Source organism: Lygodium microphyllum, chromosome 21 (genome assembly GCF_053477565.2).
Source record: "Lygodium microphyllum isolate KBCC chromosome 21, Lygodium_microphyllum_v1.1.10, whole genome shotgun sequence".
Taxonomy (NCBI): domain Eukaryota; kingdom Viridiplantae; phylum Streptophyta; class Polypodiopsida; order Schizaeales; family Lygodiaceae; genus Lygodium; species Lygodium microphyllum.
The window spans coordinates 71,915,614-71,941,666 of record NC_141155.1 but is presented as its reverse complement, the minus strand read 5'-3'; the positions used below and the strand labels follow the sequence as shown (position 1 = coordinate 71,941,666).

General features: G+C 38.8%; 1 protein-coding gene across 2 annotated transcripts; it reads left to right on the top strand.

Moving 5' to 3' along the window:
- Positions 1-493: 493 nt before the first annotated feature.
- Positions 494-2,908, top strand: LOC148018133 (uncharacterized). Of its 2 annotated transcripts, none has more exons than XM_087662141.1 (2): positions 494-719; positions 1,941-2,908. In XM_087662141.1, exon 2 carries the CDS (start codon positions 2,004-2,006, stop codon positions 2,502-2,504), a length of 501 nt encoding a protein of 166 aa, XP_087518267.1. In that variant the 5' UTR covers positions 494-719; positions 1,941-2,003; the 3' UTR covers positions 2,505-2,908. The 2 variants fall into 2 exon arrangements, with proteins under 2 accessions (XP_087518267.1, XP_087518266.1); XM_087662140.1 differs by having other exon boundaries at positions 500-719; positions 1,999-2,908.
- Positions 2,909-26,053: the final 23,145 nt, after the last annotated feature.

The window sequence follows — 26,053 nt, the reverse complement described above, 5'->3', positions numbered from 1 at the left end:
CCCCACGGAAGAGCCCTGTCATTGAGAAAAAAGTTCTCCCACCTTCTTGTAGTATGCTTTGCCTCTAGTTTCAGTGTTCACACAGAAGAGGTAGAAGAATGATCATGATTTTGCATTGCCAGTGGCTCCGTTTGAACTGAGTCCAGTTGTGAACGATGAGGTCATGGGAGATGGAAAACTTGATTGTGGATTCAACGTTGAGAGTGGGATCCATAGAGAGGTGGGAAAAGATCCAAGGAGGCAAGACTCCTATTTCTTTTTAAAAGTTGAACAAAAAAAAGAAAAGAAATGGAGAGCAAAGATTTTTACCGTTCGGGTCAAAAAGATAAGCCGGAAAAGAAGATGGGTGGGCCAAAAAGAAGGCTTTTTAATAATTTGTGATGGGTGCGTGTGTGGGCCGCCCCTTCCACTTTCTGAGGGCGAGAGAGAAAAGAGACTCCGAGAGAGCCTTTTCAACAACAGCTCTCAAAGCCTCGCTCGCTCCCTGTCTCTATCTCTCTCTCTCTTTCTCATGCCCGCTCCTTTCTGGCCAGCAAAATCCCACAAAGCCCCTTGCCTTTTTGTCTCCTCCTCCCCCCTCCCTCTCTACAAGCCCCCCGCCATGGCTGGCTTTCCCCTTCTTTCCCTTTCTTTCTCCCCACCCTAGCTCGCGCTCTCCCTCTCTCTCTCTCGCAGAAGAGGTGCCCCTCGCGTTTCACCCTCCTGCAGTTTCTCTCCAGGTATGCTGTGCGTCCTCCCATTTCTCCGTGCTTCTCTGCGCTTCTTAAAGGATAATTTTGCGTTCTCTTCCGTCGCGAATTGAAGAAAGACGCCTCCTTCGAGTTGCTCACGCATATCAATCTCTACTCTTTCGATGAAATAGCTCATGCATGGAATGGCCATTATCATTCAACGCCGTGAGCTTCATCATTGCATGTGCATGTGCATTTTGTCGAACGAGAGAATTTGTGCAGCTTAGGGTTCTTAATGCAGTGTCGCAGGGTCGATGCTTTGAGCTGCCATCTCAGGGTTCATCACAAGCAATATGTGCACAGACCTCGGGGTCCTTACAATGCAACTGCATTTTCCCTTGCGTAGATCATAACCATCAGGATGTCTGCATAGGGTGGCAATGTAGGTCTCATGGCCAGTCTCACATGGATGTCCTTCCGATTCCTCTGCATAATTATTGGTCGATGGTCCTGTTTGAACTATCTTTAGACTAGCGACATGCTTTCTGTTTGTATAGCAGCATTTTAATGGAGGCTTCATTAAAGGAATCGGAAAATGTCTATGGAGGATGCTCCTGCACAATCCTTGGTATTTGAGAGATCTGACACATACTGATCTTATTAGTGCTGGTGGTCTCAAGTTCAGCTGGAGATGTTAATTTGACAAACTGGTTCAGGAAATTGGCATAAAAGAAGCTACAAATTCCGACTATTATTACCACATTGTAAATTTCAACATCATCATGAAGTTTTGGGAGTGAGGGACCACAACATCATGAGCTTTTGCACCTAGCTAGGTGCATTTGGGGCAAAGAGGCTGTCAACCTAGGGTAGGGGCTGTCAGCCCCTTGCGCCCAGCCACACCTAGATAGGTGTGCAGTGCCTCTTGAGCAGAAGAGCTCATGATGTTGAACACTGTAGGGTAAAACAAGGGAAAAGAGCCCCTTTTCCCTTGTGGGAAAATGTCATCATCCCAAGCATTAACTGTGTCATATGATCCTCACCTTGTATTTTGATCTATGTAAATTTGCAATTTTTATACATCCATTTGATCATCCAAAGCATTTTCTGTGGCCATGTGCGTCACCTTTGCAGGCTTCAAATGTGAAGGTAGTGCCCATTCCCTGAGATCCTCAGCTGGCATTTTGATCTACTGAAGTTTGCAATTTGTACACATGCCTTTGATCATCTAAAAAATTTTCTGCGGTCATAATGATTCTCAGCTTGCAGGCTTCAAATGTGAAGGTGGTGCTCATTCCCTGACTTTAGTCTCTCTGTTCCTTGTCAGGAGCGATGACTATAAGGCTAAAGCTAGGTTTGAGCCCACTGCAAACACTGTCAAAGATTCCATCACCAGGGTCGCATTGGGCCAATGGTCCTCCACATGCAGAAGCATCCAGTTTAGCAGAGCTTAGTGATTTAAACTCATTGAAATTGCAGTACACAAGCCTGCGGGATTTGATACCTTTATCTCCATCCAACCAATGCTCCCCCATGATGCCAGAAGCTGACTGGTGTGACATATCCAAAGTAAGGTTCAAGGATGAGCTGCTGAAGCAGGCTGCCAGAGCATACCTGCAGCCATCAGGTGTAAAGACGACTCCGAAGGTTCATTTCTTCACACGGTGCTTGATGAGTCTTTCCAACAGGAACAAGGCTTTGGGGGCCAGGATCAAGCAATACTTCCAAGGCCACATTAAAACATGCTTGAAATTCTGCAGTACTCAGGCATGCCAACTGCTTCAGCAATTCAAACCTCAGTATGCCGGTTTCCTCCGCAACAAGGCAGCTTGAGGTCATTTTATGTGTTTGCCAGAGGTACTAGAGGAGATCATGCTTTATATGTTTGCAAGAGGTACTAAATGCTATGTTCCTTTTTATGTACGGTACAAACAATAGGGCTTGAATGAAAGCAGCCCCTCCAGTTTGTAATTACAGTGGTCAAAGTTGGCATGGAGCTTTTATGGAGCCGTCCCTCTTGTTTGTCAAGGATGAGCTGAAGTGAGCTAGTCTGCCTTGGCAAGCACGATTGCTTTCTATGGTTCTATTTATGCTTTAGCAGAGAGTTTTTAAGGGTTGCAACAGACAAGCCTTTCAAAGTATGGATTTGTAATTTGAGATAGAATAATCTGTAGCAGTGGTGACTGTTAGTATTCATTTGTAAAACCTTATATTAAAGTGTACTAGTTGTCTTTCAATGCTCCAAAATATCTCATTGTGTAATCAGTATGGTGACCGTTTGGTCTTCTTAAATTGGAGGAGGAAAATACTCGAGATATATACCTTTCTACATACATACCTTTTAGACTCCAAAAGCTAGTAATATTAATGAAAATAGTGATAGAAACTTCCTACTTTACAAAATAGGCCATTCAGTTCAGCATAAAGCTTACTATGGTCAGATCCATTTGGCTAATGCGACCCAGCTTTTGATTGTTTTGAAATATTTGGTGATAATGTTGCCTTTGGGGTCAAAAATTTTGTTGTGAGGATCAAAGCACTCTTTTCGATTTAACAAATAGTTTAGATCATGAAATTGAACTAAGTAGTCATAGAAAGATTTTGATTCACTCTTTTCGATTTGACAGATAGATTAGGTCATGAAATTGAACTAAGTAGTTATAGAAAGATTTTGATTATATTAACAACATTTGACAATAAAGAAAAGGGGAAAAGAGTAGGGGCAAGTTCTAATGTTATAGTGGCATTTTTGATATTGTACTTAATTCATATTTAAGTGGAAGATGGGCATTGAACACTCCAAGTAGCATTGTTGGTACTTGTTCTTCGTTGGGGTAAGACTTTTGGATTGGAGGTCGATACTTGATTGTGTTCACCTAACTAGTCAAGTTCACAATGCATTATCTATCTACAAAATTAAAGTCTTAATAATTTTCATTGGAGGTAGTGAACACGTTGGATAGAATTTTTGATACTTTTGTTTCTCATTGGGAGTTACCTTTCAAATCACAGGATATAAGTCTTTTGCAATGTGTGACTACTTGATGCTTTAGTTTTGGAAAAAACTTAGGACAAAATAGTGCTAGTGTGTCTTGGTGATGTTGTAAGATTTAGAAGTTTGGTTTTGTTAAATTGATACCTTTGTTGATAGAATAATTAAGTGATTAAAGTAAACCACATGTGAAGAACATAGACAATGCTTGTCTTGGTGATGTAGGATTTAGAAGATTGGTGTTGTTAAATTGATACCTTTGTTGATAGAATAATTAAGTGATTAAAGTAAACCACATGTGAAGAACATAGACAATGCCTTAAAAGCTTATTCACAAAATGAATCACATCATAAAGAATGATTTATAGTTGATCATCGAAACACCAAAGTATAGCCAAGGGTATGTGGCAATGGGAGATGGATGATTATCTACATGCAATGATGGAAGTGGCTAAAGCTTGTGATTGGCATATAGATTGGAGTAGGCCTCTCGGGCAGGTGATGGTAAAATCTCTACCTCTTTGACTAGTTGAATGCTTCTTGATTGGATGAGGAATTCTCACAAAGGTTCATGTATTTCGCCCTTGTATGCATGTACAAAGTTGGGTTGGGCACAAAGTTGGGTGATGGTAAAATCTCTACATCTTTGACTAGTTGAATGCTTCTTGATTGGATGAGGAATTCTCACAAAGGTTCATGTATTTTGCCCTTGTATGCATGTACAAAGTTGGGTTGGGCACAAAACATACTCATGAGGATGATTAGACTGTGGTATTAAGGATTGCCACCCAAACAATGAGAGTAAAGAGGGCGATACAAGTGTTAATTACCTCGTTGACTAGTTGAATGCTTTTTGATTGGATAAGGAATTCTCACAAAGATGCATGTATTTTGCCCTTGTATGCATGTACAAAGATGGGTTGGACACAAAACACACTCATGAGGATGATTAGGCCAGTGATAGACTATGGTATTAAGGATTGCCACCCAAACAATGAGAGTAGATGGGGAGATACAAGTGTCAATTGCTACCCTAACAATGAATGTAGGGAAAGTGTTACAATCAAGGGAAACTTGATGTTATTTGCTGTCATGCACACACCCACATACATTCATGCTTATACATGTCCTACACACATGCATGTAGTCTCGTCTCGTCTCCTCTCTCTCCCCCTCTCTCTCACACACACACACACACACACACACACACACACACACACACAAGGGTTTTGTTTCCAACTACAAGCCAAGTAGTTTTTAACCTCTCTCATCCCATAGACACCACCTTTTTAGGAGTTAATGAAGCTACATTGCAAAAAAAGATTGTATTCTATGCATGTTTGGAATGCCTTCTTGAGGGATGGCATGAAGAAACACAAAATGAACTAGTTGACAAAGAGGACCAAGGATGTTTAGAGACACAAGCTAGAGACAAAAATAAAACGAATGTTGGAAGAAAGAGGTTCAAGTGGATGATACCATGTAAAACATCGCACAAGGAAATAATTAAATTACTTTGGAGTTTGGATGTTTAGAGACACAAGCTAGAGACTGAAATAAGACGAATGTTGGAAGAAAGAGGTTCAAGTGGATGATAGCATGGAAAAACATCACACAAGGAAATAATTAAACTACTTCGGAGTTTGGAAGCATAGAAGATAAAGATTAAGGCAAGTACAATGTTTCAAGTTCACCAGGTTATGGATCATAGATAAACTTGGCACTAGTACAATGCAAAGCACAACTGGGTGAAATTGCCAAGATGAAGGCATATAGCTTTAGTAGGTGGTTTTTTTTTGTGCTAATGGCACCCTCGAAGTGGATTGTAATTGAAATGGATGATGTACATCTCTATCCTGTATACCTTTGAGGTGCTTGAAAGGACATTAATATAAGTTTCTTTCTTCTTTCTTTCTTTCTCTATCTCTTTTTCAAAAGGTCCAAGCATTAAGTTACTTTTGGGTCACGATGTATATAATAACTTTGATAACTTTAGTAGATGGTTTTCTTTTTATGCCAATGGCAACATGGCTTCCTTTTATGTCAATGGCACCTCGAAGTGGATTGTAATTGAAAACTATGATATACATCTTTGTCCTGCATACCTTTGAGGCATCTAAAGGGACATTAATACAACTTTTTTTCTTTCTCTATCTATTCTCTCATATTATTACCTATACACAATGTCTAACTCATTTATGATTTATACCTAGCTTTTCTAGTAGATGGAACGGTTTTGGGCTCTACTGGACCTTGCCTCTCTCAAAGTGTACGAGCGGTATAGATCTCAAATTGCCACTTCTTTTTCTGTTGACACTTAGAAGCTAGATTTGTAACTCAATAAGGGTTCATGCGAATGGTGCTCACATTACACCAAGGCTATACCCTCTTGCACTACCCCATATCTACCATGAACCGAGGTTTAATGTAAAACAAATTGCAATGATTTTGAAATTTAAACTTTAGACAACATTTACTTATAAAACTAGAAAATATATGGAGTTTGATTCAAATATCCTCTAAGAGTTTTACATTGCAGGATTTTGTATATACAACCATAAAGGTCTTTGTGAACACTAATTGGTCCCCATTTGTTTCTCTTGGTCCCACCCTTGTTCACTAACTTGCACATACTATTAGTGAACACTAATCGGTCCCCATTTGTTTCTCTTAGTCCCACCCTTGTTCACTAACTTGCACATACTATTAGTGTAGAGGAGTGTAGGGATTAATGGTCATAGTTTGATGCCAGGAGGCATATTCCACGGTGGATTTCATGAGGTTTTTATTCCACAGTGGATTTTGTGAGGTTTCGCGGTTGATTCCATAAAACTATATTTATTTGCTGGGGCTTGTACATAAGGTGGATTCCTTGTGCGAGAAGTTGATGGGGACGCATGTCCTTTTTGGGCGTCAGATTAATTTAATGTGCGCATGGGTGATTCCACAACAGGTGATTTCGCAAAATATATATTTAAATTAATGGACGTTTATGAGTTTAGAGTGCACTTGTATTAAATTAAGGTTAGGACTAAGTTTCAACCTATTTATTTATTTTATAAGTGAAGATTACTAGGTATTCACTTTTGTCGGTTTAATTTTATTATTTTCTAACAATTGTGAATGCTTCAGTTGATGTGTAAAGAAGGCAGCGGTGGCATAGGGAAGCACTAGGTGATGGTGTGTATTCAGATTACTTGGAAGAAATTGTCATTTTTTATGGGTGCATACTTTATCATTAAAGGCGTGGCATTAATATTTATTTAGGATTTATTGAAGCACTGTAAAAATATTTATTATTTTGTATATAGGTACTCAGTTTAAATATTTCATTATTGGACATGGTATTTGGGCACAGCCCGACTTTTGGGACACCCAATCGCTTTATTCTTTATTTAGGCAAAAGCAAAAACAAAAGCCAAAGTATGCTAATTGTAAATTGGGTTGTTTTTGAGCTTGGAGATTAATAAATTTATAAATACATGCCTTGTGGAGCACCCACACAAGGCATGGGGGGAGATTGTACCTAATTTGTCTTTTTGTCTCATGTCATGCAAAACCATATTCTTACTTTCTGGTGTTCACTACGCGCACATACAACATTCGAATTGCACACCAGTGGTATAGGAGCGAAGCTGAGATCAAGGGCTTCCAATCGCTTACCATCTCACGCAAAGGCGAAGCTCATGGAACGGCCGGGCTCTATAGGCAGTCTCAGGATGAACCATCAATACCAGCATGTTCTTGGCGGTGAAGAACCCCCTAATGTGCTATCAGATAACAAAGGACCACTCTCAGGTGTGATGGAGGACTACTCGGGAAGCTTCTTCATAAATATGTTTTTTCTCAGAGAAGGCACACAAGAAACTTTCAATAAGATTAAGTTTATAAAGCTTAATAAGCTTTATAAAAAGCTTTAGCTCGTCAAAATCCAACTTCTGTTGCAGAAGCATGTACTGATCGTCACCGAATCTGCCCAGAACGTGCTGCCATCCTGTTGATTTTAAAAAAAAGTTACTAATATTTTATAAAGCTTAAGGTTTTTAAGCTTTACTAAGGCTTAAAAATTTCAAGCTTAAATCTCCTGCTTCGCAGCTGTTCACACTGAGCTAATCCCGAACTCGTTTCCAACTTTCAGGAAGCCTCTGTTCATACTTACACCTTGATAGAGTCGATTTTTACCAACAAGCAAACTAACATACGCACACTATTTCCCGCTTGGAAGAAGACCGTCATCAATTACCGTACCTGCAAAAGAAGCAAGATCGTAAAAAAAAGATAAACTCAAATGTGTCACTAACCATCTAGTAGACAAAGCATCATTATGGTGTGGACTGTTGTCCACAAGAGTATTGATTGTCCTACTACCTGGGAGGCCTTTCAAAAGAATTTTTTGTAAAAATTTCTTCCATCTCAATTTCATGAAAAAGCAATCAAACAGTGGGATCTTCTACAACAAAGAGATCGTGAACCTATTCCACAATACATTGAGCGTTTCTAGAGTGTCTTACTGCAACTTCGAATGCTTGAAGATGTTCTTGAGGCGATCCACAAGCGCAAGCATATGTCCCGTTTGCTTGGTCACTTCTATGTAAAAGTAAACATGTTCAAGCCAAAGACTTGGAGGATGCGATTTCTTTGGCCCATGATACTGAAGACAAAATTCGTGGACGAGAAAAGAGACTGCAATATTTTTCAACTAATGGTAACTTCGGTACAAAGCGATTCAATTCTAACTTTTGAAGATTTAATCAAAATCACTTTGTTCCTACTTCTTTTCGTAAATCTTGGACTCGACCTCCTCCTTTACCATCAAACACAAATTCAAATCCTAAGCCTATTAGATATTCTCAATGCCCCACCCTCATAAGGTGCCACCAATGATCCATGGTGCTCAAAGTTGTAAGGTTCTCATTATGAGGAGAAGCCAAATGTGAGCCCGGACATTGGTTGAGTCGTCCTGACTTGTATATCAGATGAGATCTATGTGATCAGATGGCAAAAAGGTGAGGGAGAAAAGAATGGGGTTTGATAAGTCTTGGGTTTTAGAGATGATTCAGTTAGAGAAGAAGACCCCAAGTTTTTTCATATACTTAGCATACATGAATGGAATTAAAGACTTTGACTCGATTACATCAAATGCATATGAGCTTAATAAACCAATACATATAGAGATTTTATCTCAGATTTAATCCAAATGCATATTTCAAATGCAAGCTCAAACGGTTTCTATTTCATGAATGCCAATGAACAACAACTCCAAGATACAAGTATTTGAGTGGTAGACTCCACTATTTCCAAGACATAGATCAAAAACTCATAAACAAGCTCATAAACAAGCTCAAAAAATGCACATAATCTCAAGAAATAGCCTCAGGAAATTACTATTTCTTGAGGATTTGGCCTACCCTTGGGTGGTCCATGCTCTCTTCACTCCCATTTGGAATTTCCTGGATACGCGGTGGTTGTGGTTCTTCTCCTCCATATGCACAAGCTGCATTCACCCTTGATCCACTCGATGAGGCTGTGTCTTCTATTGGGCATCTGTTTTGGTAGTGTGGACCCCCGCATTTGAAGCATCTGATGCCAGTGGAAGGGCCTGGGGGTCTCCACCATGGTGTGTTTGATCCTGCGGGTCCATATGATGTGCTAGGGGTTGGCCTGTAGTGATTGTTTCCCCATCTCCCTGCTGCTCCTCTGGGGACTAATGCGGTTTGGGATACGGCCGTGGTGTTAGTGGTATTTTGACTCCTTGTATCTGTGAATGCCCCTCTAGGAGCATTGGGCCTTTGGTTCCAGGAGTTGCCGTTGTTGAAGGTGTTGCTGAAGTTGTTGTTGAACCTGTTTTGATTCCCTTGTGCTGTTCTTCTGCCTTCCAGGTCCACCAGTCGTTCGGCCATTCTCATGGCTTCTGCTAAGCTTGTTGGCTCCTGTCTCTCCACATCTCTTCTAGCCCATTCTTGCATTCCAAACAAAAATCCATGTAGCTTAGTGTCGGTATCCATGTTTGGTAGCTGCAGCATGATTTGCCTATACTTGCTGACATATTCTTTCATCTTTCCCTGTGCTTGCTTAAGGTTCCTCCATTCATCTCTCACTTTGAATTTCTCCAGCTTTGGAATAAAGTAGTCTTTCAGTTCTTCCTGGAGTTCTTCCCACGAACAGATTGTGTGGCCCTGCTCCTGTTCTAATAGGTACCAACTGGCAGCGTCCTCCTCCAAGTAAATGGCTGCCACTTCCGCCTTCCTGTCTTCAGTGCTTCTTGAATATTTTAAGTACCTATCCACCTCTGTGATCCATTTCTTTAGAACCAACCCATCTCTCTCTCCCTTATACTTGGCGGGTTGGGGCATCTTGAATTTTCCATAATCATCTTGTGAACTACTGCTATCTTCCTCTTCTTTGCGATGGTGCTTCTTCTCCTTCTTCTTGTCTTTATTTTTGCTTCCTAATTCTACTACTTTCTCCTTCTCCTTCCTTGTATCTTGCGCCCTCCTAGATGACTCCTCTCTACCCGTTCTATCCATCTCCTCTTGCATTCGGTGTCTCCTCTCCTCTTCTTGTTGTTGACTCACCCATTCTCTATAGCCCTGCTCTACTTCTAGTTTTTTTCTCCTTTCTTCCTCTTCCTCTTTCATCTGCATGTTCCTCCATATTGATTCTAGCATGCCTGACATACCATCTATTTGTCTTTCTAGTCCGGCCACCTTCTCCTCTTGGGCCACTCTCCATTCTTCTCCCCTACTCTTCTTCCTCTCCTCTAATGTCGGGAGGGTGATGTTCTCTCTTTCTTCCTCCATGTGGTTGGTGGTGGTGTCGACGCGGGGAAGCCGCGTTCCGCCTGTGGTGGTGTGGGTTGTGCCGCGGGGAAGCCGCGTCACGTCTTCAGACGGTGGGATGTCGAGGTTGGGGCGTCACGCTGGGGCGACGCGTCGGGGGGGCGTCGCGACGTGGGACGACGCGACGTGGGGCGTTACGACGCGGGGCGTCGCGATGTGGGGCGACACGATGTGGGGCGTCGCGCTGTGGGTCGTTACGACTTCGATCTCTTTGGGGCACTGGATCTTTCCTCTTGCTTCCGTGAGCACTCCTTCACTCCGAGCGAGAGTGCACATAATCTCAAGAAATAGTAATTTCCAGCCCATAAACAAGCTCCAAAAATGCACATAATCTCAAGAAATAGCCTCTCTAATCACTTTGAAATGAAGCCCTGATGTTTAGAGGTCAATACCATCACTTACAACCACATAGATTACTTGATTTCCCTTCAAGAGGACAAGAACAGTGGGCTGCCCTGTTTATGACAGGTTTTAGCAGTCCAAAACAGCCCCATACACCTCCAAAAATCTCCCCTTTGCTTGTCCCAAAGTCACTCAAGTACTTGGGCACAAGAGGGGTTTCAATGGACCATGAATACAGTAAGAGAATGGAAGAAGACGTACATAAGAGCAGACTGAATACTTTATCTCTGTTTTCCCCTTTTATGGACTGTCATACCATTCATTTTCGCGATACCAAATGGATGGGCCAGAAAGACTCTTTGTTCGTATTTCCTCTCTTTCTTCATTTTGCTCTGAGTTTGCATGCTTTGGAGCATGCACCATAGCCTTCAGCTCTCCCTCCATTTGCCACAGGTATGCAGCCCCAAAAATTACGCCGAAAAATGCGGGTTGCTCTTCCTTCAGCTTCCACACAAAAGTTTGACCATTTAGGTCACTTGCAAGTCACACAAGTCCATTATTCCAGGTCCCATACAAACCTAGTGGACTTTTGGGCACTCTTCTTGATTTCCAAGCAAATACTCCTCATGAACCAATGTGACATAACTTGCAGACTATCAATTACCTCCTGTTGATCAAGTTGAGGGTTCCCATAGACTTAATTTTTGTCAATTTACATGGTACAAACTGAAAATTGCATGTCAAGTTACAAAGGAACTTATGAGATTAAATGATATCTAAGTCAGATGCTAGAAAATAATGATCGAATTATGTAAGAAAGTTTCTCATGTGGATCTTAATGAAGTTTTTCTGCAAATATAAGGACTCTATGATTTATATCATGAACAGAAAACTTTTTGACAACGGGTGGACAGAGCCATCTATGTATCAGTTGTTTGGAGCTAAAGAAATTTTCTAATTCTCCTCTTATCTGTTGTGTACTCTCTATCTCTATCTCTTTCTCAGATTCTATTCATTGCACCATGTAATTTTTACAAAGCCATCTCTCTAGCCAAATCCCAACATACCCAAATTTCCAGCCATTACCAATAATGTTTTCAAAGCAAAGTCTATAGTTTGCTACAAGTGTCAACAACCTGGACACTTAGTAGTAAACTGTCAATCCAAGAAGCCAACTATTCAAATCAATTACTTGGGAGTGATTGAAGACGAAGACCATGAAGATATGCCAGATTTTATGGAAGAAGATGATGATGATGATGATATCGGTACTGCTTCAGATACTTTACCAGGTAGGCCAAATCCTCATTCATTGTTAACGATGAAATGTCTTGTGCATGGTCATGAAAAGATTGTTTTTCATGATGATGTGAGCACACATGATTTTATTTCTACAACGTTGGTAAAAGAGTTGAATTTACCTACCGTTCCAACTCATTATCGCATAAAGGCTGCATTCTTAGGCACTAGATACAATGGTACACAAGAAGCTCTCATGACTTAGAAATTAAAATTGGTGACTATGTTGAGCGCATAAATTTCTTGATTGTGCCTTTGCAAGCTAGTGACATTATTTTAGGAATGCCTTGGCTCCACAAATATAAACTTGACATAGATTATTCCACACATTCTATGAAAATTCATCTTAGTGGAAAACAAATTACATTACATGGAACACACACTTTTGATAATTTCCCATTGCTTACTCACACACATGCTAAAGGTGCATTGAGAAAAGGTAGCAAATTATACTTAGTACGGGCGAATGAAATTGAAGCCAAGGAAAAATAGATGCATCCTAGGCATGCACAATTTCTTTCACACTTTAAAGAGTGTTTTGCTATTGATTTACCCCTTGGTTTACCACCTGCATGTCTTGAAGATCATAAAATATACTTAATCCTTGGTTCTCAACCACCATGTAAAGCACCTTATAAACATAATTAGATTGAACAGAAAGAAATCCAAGCACAAGTTGAAGAACTATCAACCCGAGGACTCGTTAGGCCTAGTAGTTCTCCTTTTGGTGTACCTGTCCTGTTAGTCAAGAAGAAAAATAATACCTATAGGATGTGCATTGACTATCATGCCCTAAACAAGATCACTGTTAAGAATAGATATCCGATCCCTTGGATAAACTACAAGGAGCCACTATTTTTAGCAAGATATATCTTAAATTTGGATATCATCAAGTACGATTGGATACACCTGACATTTTCAAAAGTGCATTTAGAACTCAGTCTGGTCATTATGAATTCCTTGTTATGACTTTTGGTTTGACTAATGCACCAACTATATTCAGTTGTATGATGAATCAAATGTTTTTGAAGTATGAGCATTGTGTAATTGTTTTCTTTGATGATATATTGGTTTTCAGTAAGAATGAGAATGAGCATTATGAACATTTATCTTTTTTTTTTCAAATTGTTGAAAGAGAATCAATTGTATACTAACCTTGAAAAGAGTGAATTTTTCCAAACCTAAATTGAATAGTTAGGTCACATTGTTTCTTATGATGGTATTCAAGTTGATCCTAAAAAGATAGAAGCAAATTTGAATTGTCCAATCCCTAAAAATGTGCATGAGTTACGTTCTTTCTTAGGTCTTGCTAGCTTTTACAAAAAAATTGTGAGAAAATTTTCATTACTTGTATTGCCTTTAACGAAATTATTAAAGAAAGGTGTTGTATATCATTGGTCTGATAACCAACAAAAGTCTTTTGATTTACTAAAACATGCTTTAACACATGCACCTGTTTTGCAATTACCTGATTTTAATCAACCATTCTTTCTAGTAGTCACTGATGCTAGCGGATCAAGAATAGGAGGTGTCCTTATGCAAGATTCACATCCCATAGCCTATTCTAGTTGCAAAATTAAACCCTCAAAACTGAAGTATTCCACATATGATAAGGAATTGTTAGCTGTAGTACAAGCCTTACATCAATGGAAACACTATCTAATGGGATTTGAATTTATGATCAAAACTGACCAATAAAGTATCAAACATCTTCTTAGTCAGACACAAATTTCTGACTGTCATATTAAATGGGCTGCTTTCATTCAACGTTTCCATCCACTTATTCAATATCAACTCGGAAGAGAAAATGTTGTTGCCGATGCATTAAGTAGAAGGCCAAGTATCCATAATATTTTCGTTATATTTTTTGATTCCCTTATCCCTATGAAGGATACCTATGACCATGACCCCAGTTTTCAAGTTGATTGGAATAAATTGGTTGCTAATAACTAGATTCCAATTGATTCATTATCTTATTCTAATGGATTTATGTTTTATGAGAAAAGATTGTGTGTCACTGTTTCATTTAGATAGTTTGTGTTACACGAAATTCATTATCCCCCATATCATGGCCAAATAGGTATTATTTCTACTTTAAGAACATTGGTTGAAGTTTTTTACTAGCCACAATCGGAATATGATGTTTCTAACTTTGTTTTTGAGTGTTTAATTTGTCAACGAGTCAAGCGACACCATGGTAAGCAATATGGCTTGTTAATGCCTTTACCAATTCCTAAACGACCATGGGAATATATTTCAATGGATTCTATAATTGGTTTTCCTAACACCCAAGCTAATCATGATATGATTTGGACTATAGTAGATTGATTTAGCAAACAAGAATATTTTCTACTATGCAAGAAAACATTAACTGCATCTTAATCTGCACAATTGTTTTTGAAGAATGTTCTCATTAACCATGGTTTGCCAAAAGTTATTATTTCTGATCGTAATTCTAGATTTTGCAATAATTTTTGGACTACTTTGTTTACTAATTTAGGTACTAAGATTGATTTCTCATCTGCATTTCATCTTGAAACCAATGGGCAAACAGAAGCTACTAACATTACAATTCTAGATCTTTTGCATGCATATACAATTTCAAAACCACAAACATAGGATGCACACTTGCATCTACTTCAATTTGCATACAATAATACACCACACATAGCTATACAAAAAGCACATTTTGAAATCATTTATGGACATGGATTGCCTACACATGTTACATCATTGTTAAGCAAAGTTAAAGCTACTAATGATATTGCCAATACGCATGCTACTATTTTTGCTGAAGTTAAAGACATGATTGCGAAAGCCTAGTAATCATACACTAAAAAAGCTAATAAGAAAAAAAAGCCATGAGTTTCAATGTTGATGATTATGTTTGCATTGAAAAGAGAAGATTGCAAAGTGTTGAGAAACACCGTGTTGTTAAATTAGCACCTAGATTTTATGGACCTTTCAAAATCATTCACAAAATCAATGACAATGCATTTAAATTAGAACTACCCCAACACTAGAAAATTCATAATACTTTTCATATCAGTTTACTACAACCTTTTAGAGGCCAATTACCTGTCCATCCTGTCTATGAAAACTCTTCTTTGCTAGAAGAAGAAACTGTTAAGATTATGGGAGAGAAGGAAGGAGTCTCACTTGTAGCTTTCTCACTTGCACAATGGGGGAATACACACAAAGGTGGAGGCTGAAAACAGTTTTTCTCTTCTTAGATGTGTAAGCCAAAAAGAACTCAAGTACAGATAAATAGAAGAACCCTATATATGGGTCTCAAACCAAAATCAACCAACTAAGGTAGCATACTAACTGAGCCACGAACTAGAGTAGATAAGGATAGCTGTCATCTTGCTATTATTCATGGGCGGTGTACCAACTGCATCTGCAGCTACCAAGTCAGTGACATAAATGCACAACGGTCACCCTAGCATATCACGAGTGGAGCTCGATATCTCAACACTCCCCCTCGAGCTCAATCCCAATTCCTGCACACCAAGCAGGTCTCTGAACTTGCGCAGCTTCTCTGCGCCCAATGCCTTCGTAAATATGTCAGCTACCTGATCCTCTGTGCTGACATAAACTAGATCAATAAGACCTAGTAAAACCCTCTCCCGCACATAGTGATAATGCATCTCAATGTGCTTTGTTCTAGCATGATAGATTGGGCTATTTGCCAAGTGTATACTACTCATGTTGTCACAATAAATGACAACTGGCCCATCTGTAGGCTAATGCATATCATAAAGTAGCTTATGCAACCAAGCTACCTCACATGCAGCCATTGCTGCACCCCTGTACTCAGCCTCTGTGCTCGACAAGGCAACTATAGGCTGTTTCTTGCTACTCCAAGTGACTGCAGCACTCCCAAAAGAGAACACATATCCATTGGTAGATCGTCTATAAGAAATACTACCAGCCCAATCAGCATCAGTGTATCCATGCAAATGTATCTGAACCCCAGTCTCATAAAATAGTCCATACTGCAATGTGGACTTCACATACCTGACTATGCGTCTAGCCGCATCCAAATGCGGTTTCCTTGGAGCTTGCATAAATTGACTTACCAATCCAACAACATAGCTCAAATCTGGCCTGGTAATAGTCATATAAATCAAACTTCCTACTATGCGTCTGTACATAGTAGGGTCTTCGAGAAGCTCACATGCATCTGCGCTCAACTTCACATTCTGCTCCAAAGGAACTGAAATAGGCTTACAGCCTATCATCCCATATTTGAACAACATGTCCAATCCATACTGCCTCTGCAAGAGCCATATCCCACTTGGTGATTTAATCACCTCAATGCCCAAGAAATAACGCAGCTCTCCAAAATCCTTCATCTCAAACTTCTGCTTCAATAGCATTTTCACATGAAGGATATCTTCATCACTATCACCTGTGATAATCAAATCATCAACATAAATGACAAGCAACATAATACCTTTCTCTGTTTTTCTCACATAAAGTGAGAAATCTGCCTTGGAAATCTGAAAGCCAATAGTGACAAGATACTGTCCTATCTTGTCAGACCATGCTCTAGGTGCTTGCTTCAAGCCAATACAAGGCTTTCTTCAACTTGCAAACAAACTCAGGATGAACAGCATGCACATAACCTGGTGGCTGCTCCATATAGACCTCTTCTTGCAAATCACCATGCAAGAAGGCATTCTTTACATCCATCTGATGTAAAGACCATCCCTTTGATGCAGCTATAGCAATGACTGCTCTTACGGTTGCCATCCTTGCAATTGGACTGAATGTTTCTTCATAATCAATGCCATATGTTTGTGCATACCCCTTGACTACTAATCTTTCATTGTATCTGTTCACAGAACCATCTGCATTGTGCTTCACCTTATAAACCCACTTACAACCAATTGCATTCTTATCTTTAAGCAAAGGTACCAATTCCCATGTAGCATTTGCTTCCAAAGTATCCATTTCTTCATCCGTGGCTTTCTCCCATTTTTCTTTTTCCATGGCTTGCTCAAAAGAAGTGGGTTCTGGTTCCTGTATCACTTTGACCATATATGCATAGTGAATGGCTGTAAATCCATCATATTTCAGCCTATCCACAGGATACCTAGCTCTGGTAAACCTGCGCAAAGTAGGTTCACTCCCAGGTGCTCTCAAAATATCCCTAGTCTTCCTTACTCCAGGTGTAATAATAGAAGGAATACCCAACTCATCATCAATGCTCTGTTCTGAGCCACTGGATTCACCATCCACATAAGAGTGACCTGCATTCACATCAAACATGGGCTGATCTACCTTCTCTTTTCCTTTTCGTGATACCTGCATACCATTATCTGCATTGCTTTGAGAAGATTCTCCTGATCTCAATCTGCCTGTCCATGGCGAAGAATGTGAACCACAGCTAGAGGACACTCTAGGTCCACTAATATCTTGTGACTGCTGGTGTGAATTCTGTGCAGCATTACCATTTTGTGCATCTACATTATCAATCACATTTACTGGTTTATACCAGCTACTCATCTCATAAAAAACAACTTCTCTGCTCACTGTAAACTTACGAGTAGAAGGGTTATAGCATCTATATCCTTTCTGCTGCAGAGAGTAACCAATAAATATGCACTTCTCAGCTTTTGGATCTAACTTGGATCTCAACTCATCTGGCACATGAACATAGGCAATGCAACCAAAAATTTTCAAATGAGAAATATCTGGTTTCCTACCAGTATACCTCTTCTCTGGAGTCATGCCATGTATTGTTGCAGTGGGAGTCCTGTTCATTATGTAGACTGATGTAGCAACTGCTTCAGCCCAGTAAAAATCTAGCAGGTCTTTTTCATTGAGCATGGCACGAGATACCTCTCCAATATGCCTGTTTTTTCTTTCTGCAATTTCATTTTGCTGTGGGGTATGACTACATGAATATTGCTGCTTTATGCCATGCTCCTGCAAGAACCTTGCAAACTCATTTGAGAGGTACTCTCCCCCTCCATCAGACCTTAGGCATTTTATTTGCAGGCCTATTTCTTTTTCAACTATAGCTTTAAGAGTTTTGAAATGCCCAAACACTTCACTTTTCTTTTTCATAAAATACACCCAAACTTTTCTGCTATAGTCATCAATAAAAGTGACAAAATAATGACAGCCTCCAATAGATGCAGCTTTAGTAGTCCACACATCAGAGTGAATTAATTCCAATGGCTTCTTACTCTCTTGAACATGTCTAGGAAATGGTTTCCTTGCATGTTTTCCAAATTGACAGGATTCACATACCTTATGCATTTCTGCAACCTTGAATTTAGGCAATCCTCCAACAAAATTTTGGGCCTGCATTGATTTAAGTCGCTGTACATTAACATGACCAATGAGTTTATGCCAGACATCAATATCTTGGGCACATCCCGACTTTTGGGATGCCCAACCGCTTTATTCTTTATTTGGGAAAAAGCAAAACAAAAGCCAAAGCATGCTAATTGTAAATTGGGTTGTTTTTGAGCTTGGAGATTGATAAATTTATAAATACATGCCTTGTGGAGCGCTCACACAAGGCATGGGGTAAGATTGTACCCAATTTGTCTTTTTGTCTCATGTCGTGCAATACCTTATTCTTACTTTATGAGTTTTAGTAGAGTTCTTTGTTCTTGGGAACCTTCTGGTGTTCACTATGCGCGCATACATCATCCGATTTGCGCACCATAGTTATGTACATATCTCATGAGATAATCTCAACAGTGCACGAGGATCAAAAGCAAAGTAACTCGCACACCAATGGGAACTTGATATATGTTTAATGTGGCATGCATATTAGAGTCGCATGACACGTAAGTATATGGACTTGAGAGTGTGTTGTGAGGGCTTTAGGTTTGCGTAGCCACACACAAGTCTAACCCACATAAAAAGGAAGAGAGAACACAAAAGGGAGGAGAGAAAATATCTTATGGACCAATCTCCAATTAACAACACCTATGAACTTGCAAGATCATGGAGTACATTTTTAGAGGGTACTCCATAATCTCACCTCAATAAGGCCTTAGGTTATGTACAACTACGATGATTGCTTTTGCAGAAGCCGATCATAGGCAATGGTAGCATTAGAAGATATGCTCAAAATTCTAGAGTCCCTAACAAAAAGGAGGAAGACATAGGCCTAGTGATAAAGACAAATAAGAACTTGCAAAGGATGCAAAATGGAAAAGATCACACATGTATCGATGCCTCAATCAAAATAGTGGTACAAATGTAACGAATATTGATGATAAGAGAATAAAGGTTCGTGTTGCATCCCTTAAGGCAAAACAAGAACCTTCATATGTACAATTCCAACATGTGTATTACCCTCTTATACCTTCTTGGAAACAAAACTATTAAAACTCTTTGCTTGCCCCTCTTCATTCAATCTTAGTGTCTTGATATAGGTGCGACATTATTTGTCCTCTTGAAGTAGTGGGCTTCTCTTATAGATGTTGCTTAGCATGGTCCCCACAATTTTGTTTACAAAAATTTCAATTTGTGCCATGGTGTTTATATACTGTTGTTGATTGTTGTTTTTCAAACTAACATGATGGACATGTATTTACCTAAAAGCATAATCAATCTCCTAGTAGAGTTTCCCTTCAATGATATTGTGACTTAAATTAGGAAAAAAGGTGGACTCTTAAGCTGGCCCTTACAAATGTTCTAGTTTAAAATGTGGGCCTTTTGGATTTTCCAATAGGAAGGTAGGATGTTGGCATTTATGTTAAGTGAATCTTCTCTCTTTAAATTTTGAGTTTTTGGTTTTTTCTTTAAAGCGAATGGTGTGCAAATCAGATGCTATATGTGTGTGTAGTGAACGCTGGAAGGTCCCCAAGAACAAAGAACTCTACAAAAGCTCATAAAGCAAAAAGAGAGGTTTGCACGATATGAGACAAAAAGACAAATTGGATACAATCTCCCCCCATGCCTTGTGTGAGAGCTTCACAAGGCATGTATTTATAAATTTATTAATCTCCAAGCTAAAAAATAGCCCAATTTACAATTAACATGCTTTGGATTTTGTGTTTACTTTTTCCCAAATAAAGAATAAAGCGTTTGGGCATTCAAAGAGTCCAACTGTGCCCAAATACAATGTCCAATAATGAAATATTTAAACTATGTGCCTATGCGCATACAAAATAATAAATGTTTATCAAGCACTTTAATAAATAAGCGTGCCTAAGTAAATATTGATGCCATGCCTTTAGTGATAAGGCTGACGCCCCATCAAAAATAATAATTCTTCTAGATAATCTGAATACATGCCATTGCCCATGCTTCCCAATGCCATCGCTGCTTGCTCTACACATCAACTAAAGCATTCAAAATTGTTAGAAAATAATAAGATTAAACCCACAAAAGTGAATACCTAGCAGTCTTCAGCTACAAAATAATAAAATAGGTTGGAACTCTGTCCTAACCTTGATTTAATATGAGTGCACTCTAAACTCATAAACATCTATTAATTTAAATATGTATTTTGCATAATCACCCACTATGGAATCACCCATGTGCACATTAAATTAATCTGACACCTGCAAAGGATAGGCATCTCTGTCAACTTCTCGCACAAGGAATCTAGCTTGTGTAGGAGCCTCGAGAAATATATATAGTTTTACAGAATCCACCGAAAAACCTCATGGAATGCATCGAAAAACCTCATAGAATCCACCGTGGAATGTGCCTCCCGGCATCAATAAAGGCCATGCCTTTGATTAAAAATTTGGGCAAATGAGATCTTGCATGATTTTGAGAATTTTCTTCTCTAATTCCCATTTTTTGGTTGTTTTCAAGGTTGAGTTTTCTCCCTCATTTGAGGTTTATTTGATCTAAAACTTTAGAAGCACACCTCTATCCCTCTCTTCTCTTCCCTACTAGATTTTCACCATGTTTTGATTTTTTATGTGAGAGAAATTAGCATTTTGAGCATCACATTTGGGAAGAACATAAGCCCCATCTTTTTGTCTACAAATCATCACATTAGACTTTTACAAATCTTCTCACATATTAAGTTGATTATGTTTACTCTAGATTTTGTGATTAATCACCACTTTTGTGTTTTATATTGAAGCACTTGACTTGACAATGTGCAGTATGATAGAAGAGCATATTGAAGCAACTAGCTCTCTTGAGGAGTCTTTGATGAGATGAGTATTTGTGTATTTTTGGTCATGGATTTGTAAGACTAGAGACTTGTTCCCTAAACTTCCACACTTCTCTATCACAATCCTACTTATTTTACATCATCTCTCTATAAGATATCTTATCTTTGAACAACAACTAACTAGGTTTATACTCATTTGGTAGTTCATCACATTGGAGAGAAGAATAAACATCATGTCGACATAAGTGTGTAGAAAGTAGGATGAAGAAGGAAATTAGATTATTCATACTTATCATTTTTTATGTTGAGTGTACTTTTGCTATGAAGGGACCTTGCAAAGTCAAAGCTTGTGAATAGAAGACTTATCAAGACACTATATCGAAAGTATTTGAATTTTTAGACAATGTAATGTGGATTCTCACACGAGAACCAAAGTGCTGGTTTAAGATGTCTTCCTACATAAGCATTTATTCTATGTTGAGCCCACGTTGGGGATTGAAAGTTGCACACCTAGTTCTACCTCCAATATATTACCCTAAAATGACGTGCAAGTTTTTATTGAATGTTTCTTAACGAGCGATGATATTTATTTATTACCATTATTCATAGTATTATGTTAGACCATAAAAAATTGCAAAATATAAAGAGCTTCATAGCTATTGGTCCATTATTTTTTGAGGAACATGTACCAAATAGCTCATGGATAACTTAACTAATTTCTAGTAATTCCAAGTACTTTTACCTAAGGCTACTTGTAAATTTGACATGCTTGGACACATCCCTCTATTAAGACTTGAAATCATAGATTGGCCATTGTGTAGCCCTAAACTTTTGCAAACATATATGTTGAATCTTTCTATAGACATACTTAGTGCCATGACTCAAGCACAAGCTCATGTGTTATCCACACTAGCCTAGTGATGTTTCAATAATTTTCTTTGCTAAGTAAACTTTAACATCCATAGGAACTTCGATTTCCATTATTCCACCATCCATGGTAAGACCAATTTAAAATCATGATACCTTTAGTCTTGTGAAAAAGATGACCCTTTTACCTTAAGTTTATTAGAGATGCAAGTGCTAGAAAAACTTAAAATAGACAATGGTGAGACTGAGCTTCTTGAAATACAGAAGTAAGCCATGCTAGATTCAAAGGCCATGCTTCTAGGAGCCCTATATTGGAGAATTTGGCCAATCATGGAAAGTGGAGCTTAGAGTTTCCACATTCCCATTTGACATCTCACATTTGGATGAGTAACAACATCCCGTTTGAGATAGAGATGTGTGCTTATGTGAGGCACTCTTTGTTTCAAATATCCAAGGGAAAGATATTTCAGGTTATATTTCTTAGTGAATACAAAATGTTACTTTGGTAGGAATATAGGCATTGTCGATCCACCTAGTCCGAAATTGGATCCTATGACCTCGTCAATGTATTCATCAATTAGTTTAAATATTTTCCTCACTCCATTAAAGATGTATATGATTGCCACAATGTTATAATAGTTTCCATAAGTAATAAACATTGTCTCTCCTTAGGTATACAATGAAACATTCTTCAATTAGAGGCAATGCATGCATGCAAGAATGAATGCTATTCTTATTCAAGGAAAATCTCCATGTGATTGTTTATTAATGATATGCCACCGCAACTACACATAAGTTAAATTGTTGAGTGCATTTGGTGTAGAAAATGGAGAAAATGTGCCAAAATGTGCATATGTACATTTGTCAAATGTACTTGTATCAATACATAAATATGTTTGGATATTTACTACTATGCTTACATATTGTATACACATATACATATGATACATCCAAGCTTTGCTAATAGTTGTATAGACATATGTACCTACATATCAAAATGAATGCATGCACATAAATGGAATGCATGTGCATATGTACATGCACATGTTTGAGTGTGTAGGTGTACACTTTGACACCCTCATGTAGCAAATCTCAAAAGGAGAAGAAGGCACATAGAGGGAAAAAGGTGGAATACAATGAGCTTGTATGTTCCCTTTCTTTAATTGTCTTACTAGCATATTGAGCTAACAATAATCAAATGTTCCAACTTCAAACTTGAGACGTGACATTCAAATATAAGATCCTTGCAAGGAGCTATAAATTTTTATGACCATACGTTATGTGCATTTCCAACAACAAGTGCTTAAAAGAGAGGCATGGTCTAGAAAATGAGTCATTACCGAGAAATTCTCAAAGTTGGAAATCTATGTGGAAACTATCTTTTATGCCCACTAATCATTACCAATAAATTTCTCACCATGGTTGATATCTGGATGCCAATCCTTTAATTATTTAACACCATGTATGCTACACCTTTTAGTACTTTTAGTAAATGTACACTAAAGTGGTTTCGCATATTATGCACTACTATTTCCACTACCCTAACCCCTACCTCTATGAGTGCAACTTTTAGAAGTATCATTGATTGCTAAGAGATTATAGTCTCACCATGGTTTATTGGAAATTTTTGCTCAAATTCAACAAGATGTTTAAACTACATGTTTCTTCTTTTAACTTGAACCTTAAAGTTTCTCCAAAAAGCTGATCATTATTATTCCTTAGTAGAATGAATACTATTATTTGCTGAAGAAAAGTAAAAAATAGCTATGTATAGAAAGAAAACTTTTAACAATATAAGATTTCACTTCAAGAAGTACAATGATATATTATCAATTGAAGATTTTGTTGGGGCTTGTGCTAGCCATCATTCTTTTAATACTAGCATTCTTTTCTTTTTTTATATTTGTTATTGTTGACTACTAAGGCTTGTCTCTTTCATGTAATTATATAAGAATGATACTTCTTAATAGTCTCATATCCTAGCTTAATTGGGTAGCATCAAGTAATCTATGATACAAGTAAGAGTTTGTTACATGCCAACGTAGACTATGAATAGCAAACTGTTAGGATAAAAGTTTGGATACGATAAGGATAGGAAAATATGTGGACAAAAGGATCCCATAGTTATCCACTTTGTAAATATCTTAGATATTTTAGAGAAGACACTACAAGGATTTGAGCTAGTAGGGACGCCGATTAGCGACGGCGGATAGCGGCATCGCTATTGGCATTGCTAATAGCATCACTATTTGCGTCGCAAATAGCGACGCAAATAGCGACGCTCCATAGGGAAAAAAAGCAGCCGAAACCGAGCATAGTTTTCATTTCGTGTTTGCGGCTTGTGAGTTTTGAGAGCGAGAGCGAGGGAGAGAGCGACCGTCGTGAGAGAAGGAGAGGAAGAAGACTTGTCGCCGCCGCCGCTGCCGCCGCCGTTGTTCGCGAAGGAGAGGAGAAGCCTTCATCGCAAAGAGGAGCCGCCCCACACTCGCCATATCTCATCGGTGAGTCTCCCTCTCTCTTTCTTTTACTTGTTTAAGGTTTAAATCACTCTCTTTTGCTTGTTTAGGAGAGGAAATGAGAGAGAAAGAGAGAGAGAGGGAGAGAGAGGGAGAGAAAGAGAAAGAGAAAGAGAAAGAGAAAGAGAAAGAGAAAGAGAAAGAGAGGGAGAGGGAGAGGGAGAGGGAGGGGGAGGAAATGAGAGAGGGAGAGAAAGAGAGGGAGAGGGAGAGGGAGAGTGCATTCTCTCTCTCCCTCTCCCTTTTGCTTGTTTAATGTTTAAATCACTTTCTTTTTTGCTTGTTTAGGAGAGGAAACGAGAGAGTAAGATAGAAAGAGAGGGAGAGGGAGAGGGAGAGGGAGAGAAAGAGAAAGAGAAAGAGAAAGAGAGGGAGAGGGAGAGGGAGAGGGAGGGGGAGGAAATGAGAGAGGGAGAGAAAGAGAAAGAGAGGGAGAGGGAGGAAGAGTGCATTCTCTCTCTCCCTCTCCCTTTTGCTTGTTTAATGTTTAAATCACTTTATTTTTTGCTTGTTTAGGAGAGGAAATGAGAGAGAAAGAGAGGGAGAGGGAGAGGGAGAGGGAGGGGAAGGAAATGAGAGAGGGAGAGAAAGAGAAAGAGAGGGAGAGGGAGAGGGAGGGAGAGTGCATTCTCTCTCTCACTCTCCCTCTTGCTTCTTTAATGTTTGAATCACTTTCTTTTTTGCTTGTTTAGGAGAGGAAATGAGAGAGAAAGAGAGTGAGAGGGAGAGAGAGGGAGAGAAAGAGAGGGAGAGGGAGGGGAAGGAAATGAGAGAGGGAGAGAAAGAGAAAGAGATTCTCTCTCTCCCTCTCCCTTTTGCTTTTGGAGAGTGTTAAGATATATTGTGAGAGGGAGAGAAAATATGAGAGAAAGAGAAAGAGAGGGAGGGAGAGGGAGAGAAAGAGAAAGATAACATATATTGGAATGATAGCATATCCATGATTATGGTAATGGTATCCACTTTACTTTTTTTATGGGTACCATTACATCGACTCCTTAAGGGGGACTAAAAATTAGTCATACCGTTTATAAAGTCTAATTAGGAGATTTAAGATGCATGACAATAGACTTATCGATAATGGTATGCAATGTGCTTTGCCATGGGCGATGTACATTGGTGACTCTTTAAGATGGCTTAAAATTGGTCATGTCCTTCATAATGTCCAAGTAGGGGATCTAATTGTGATATGCATAATTCATTGTTTTTGTATTAACTTTATAGGCATAACAAATTAGAAATCATGCCAACTAGTCAACGGAAGGACTAAAAGAAAATGATACCCTAGCTAATGGTCATTACGGTACTTTATCAAAATGAACCCAAAAGTATTGTTATAGAAGAAGAATCCCTTAAATTGAGTATAGGATATTTTCTCTCAGGTCTTATGACTATGAGTAGAATTGATTGAAATAAATTTT

Excerpts from the sequence above, each read along its gene's own strand:
- LOC148018133 (XM_087662141.1), top strand. The coding sequence starts at position 2,004 with ATGACTATAAGGCTAAAGCTAGGTTTGAGCCCACTGCAAACACTGTCA.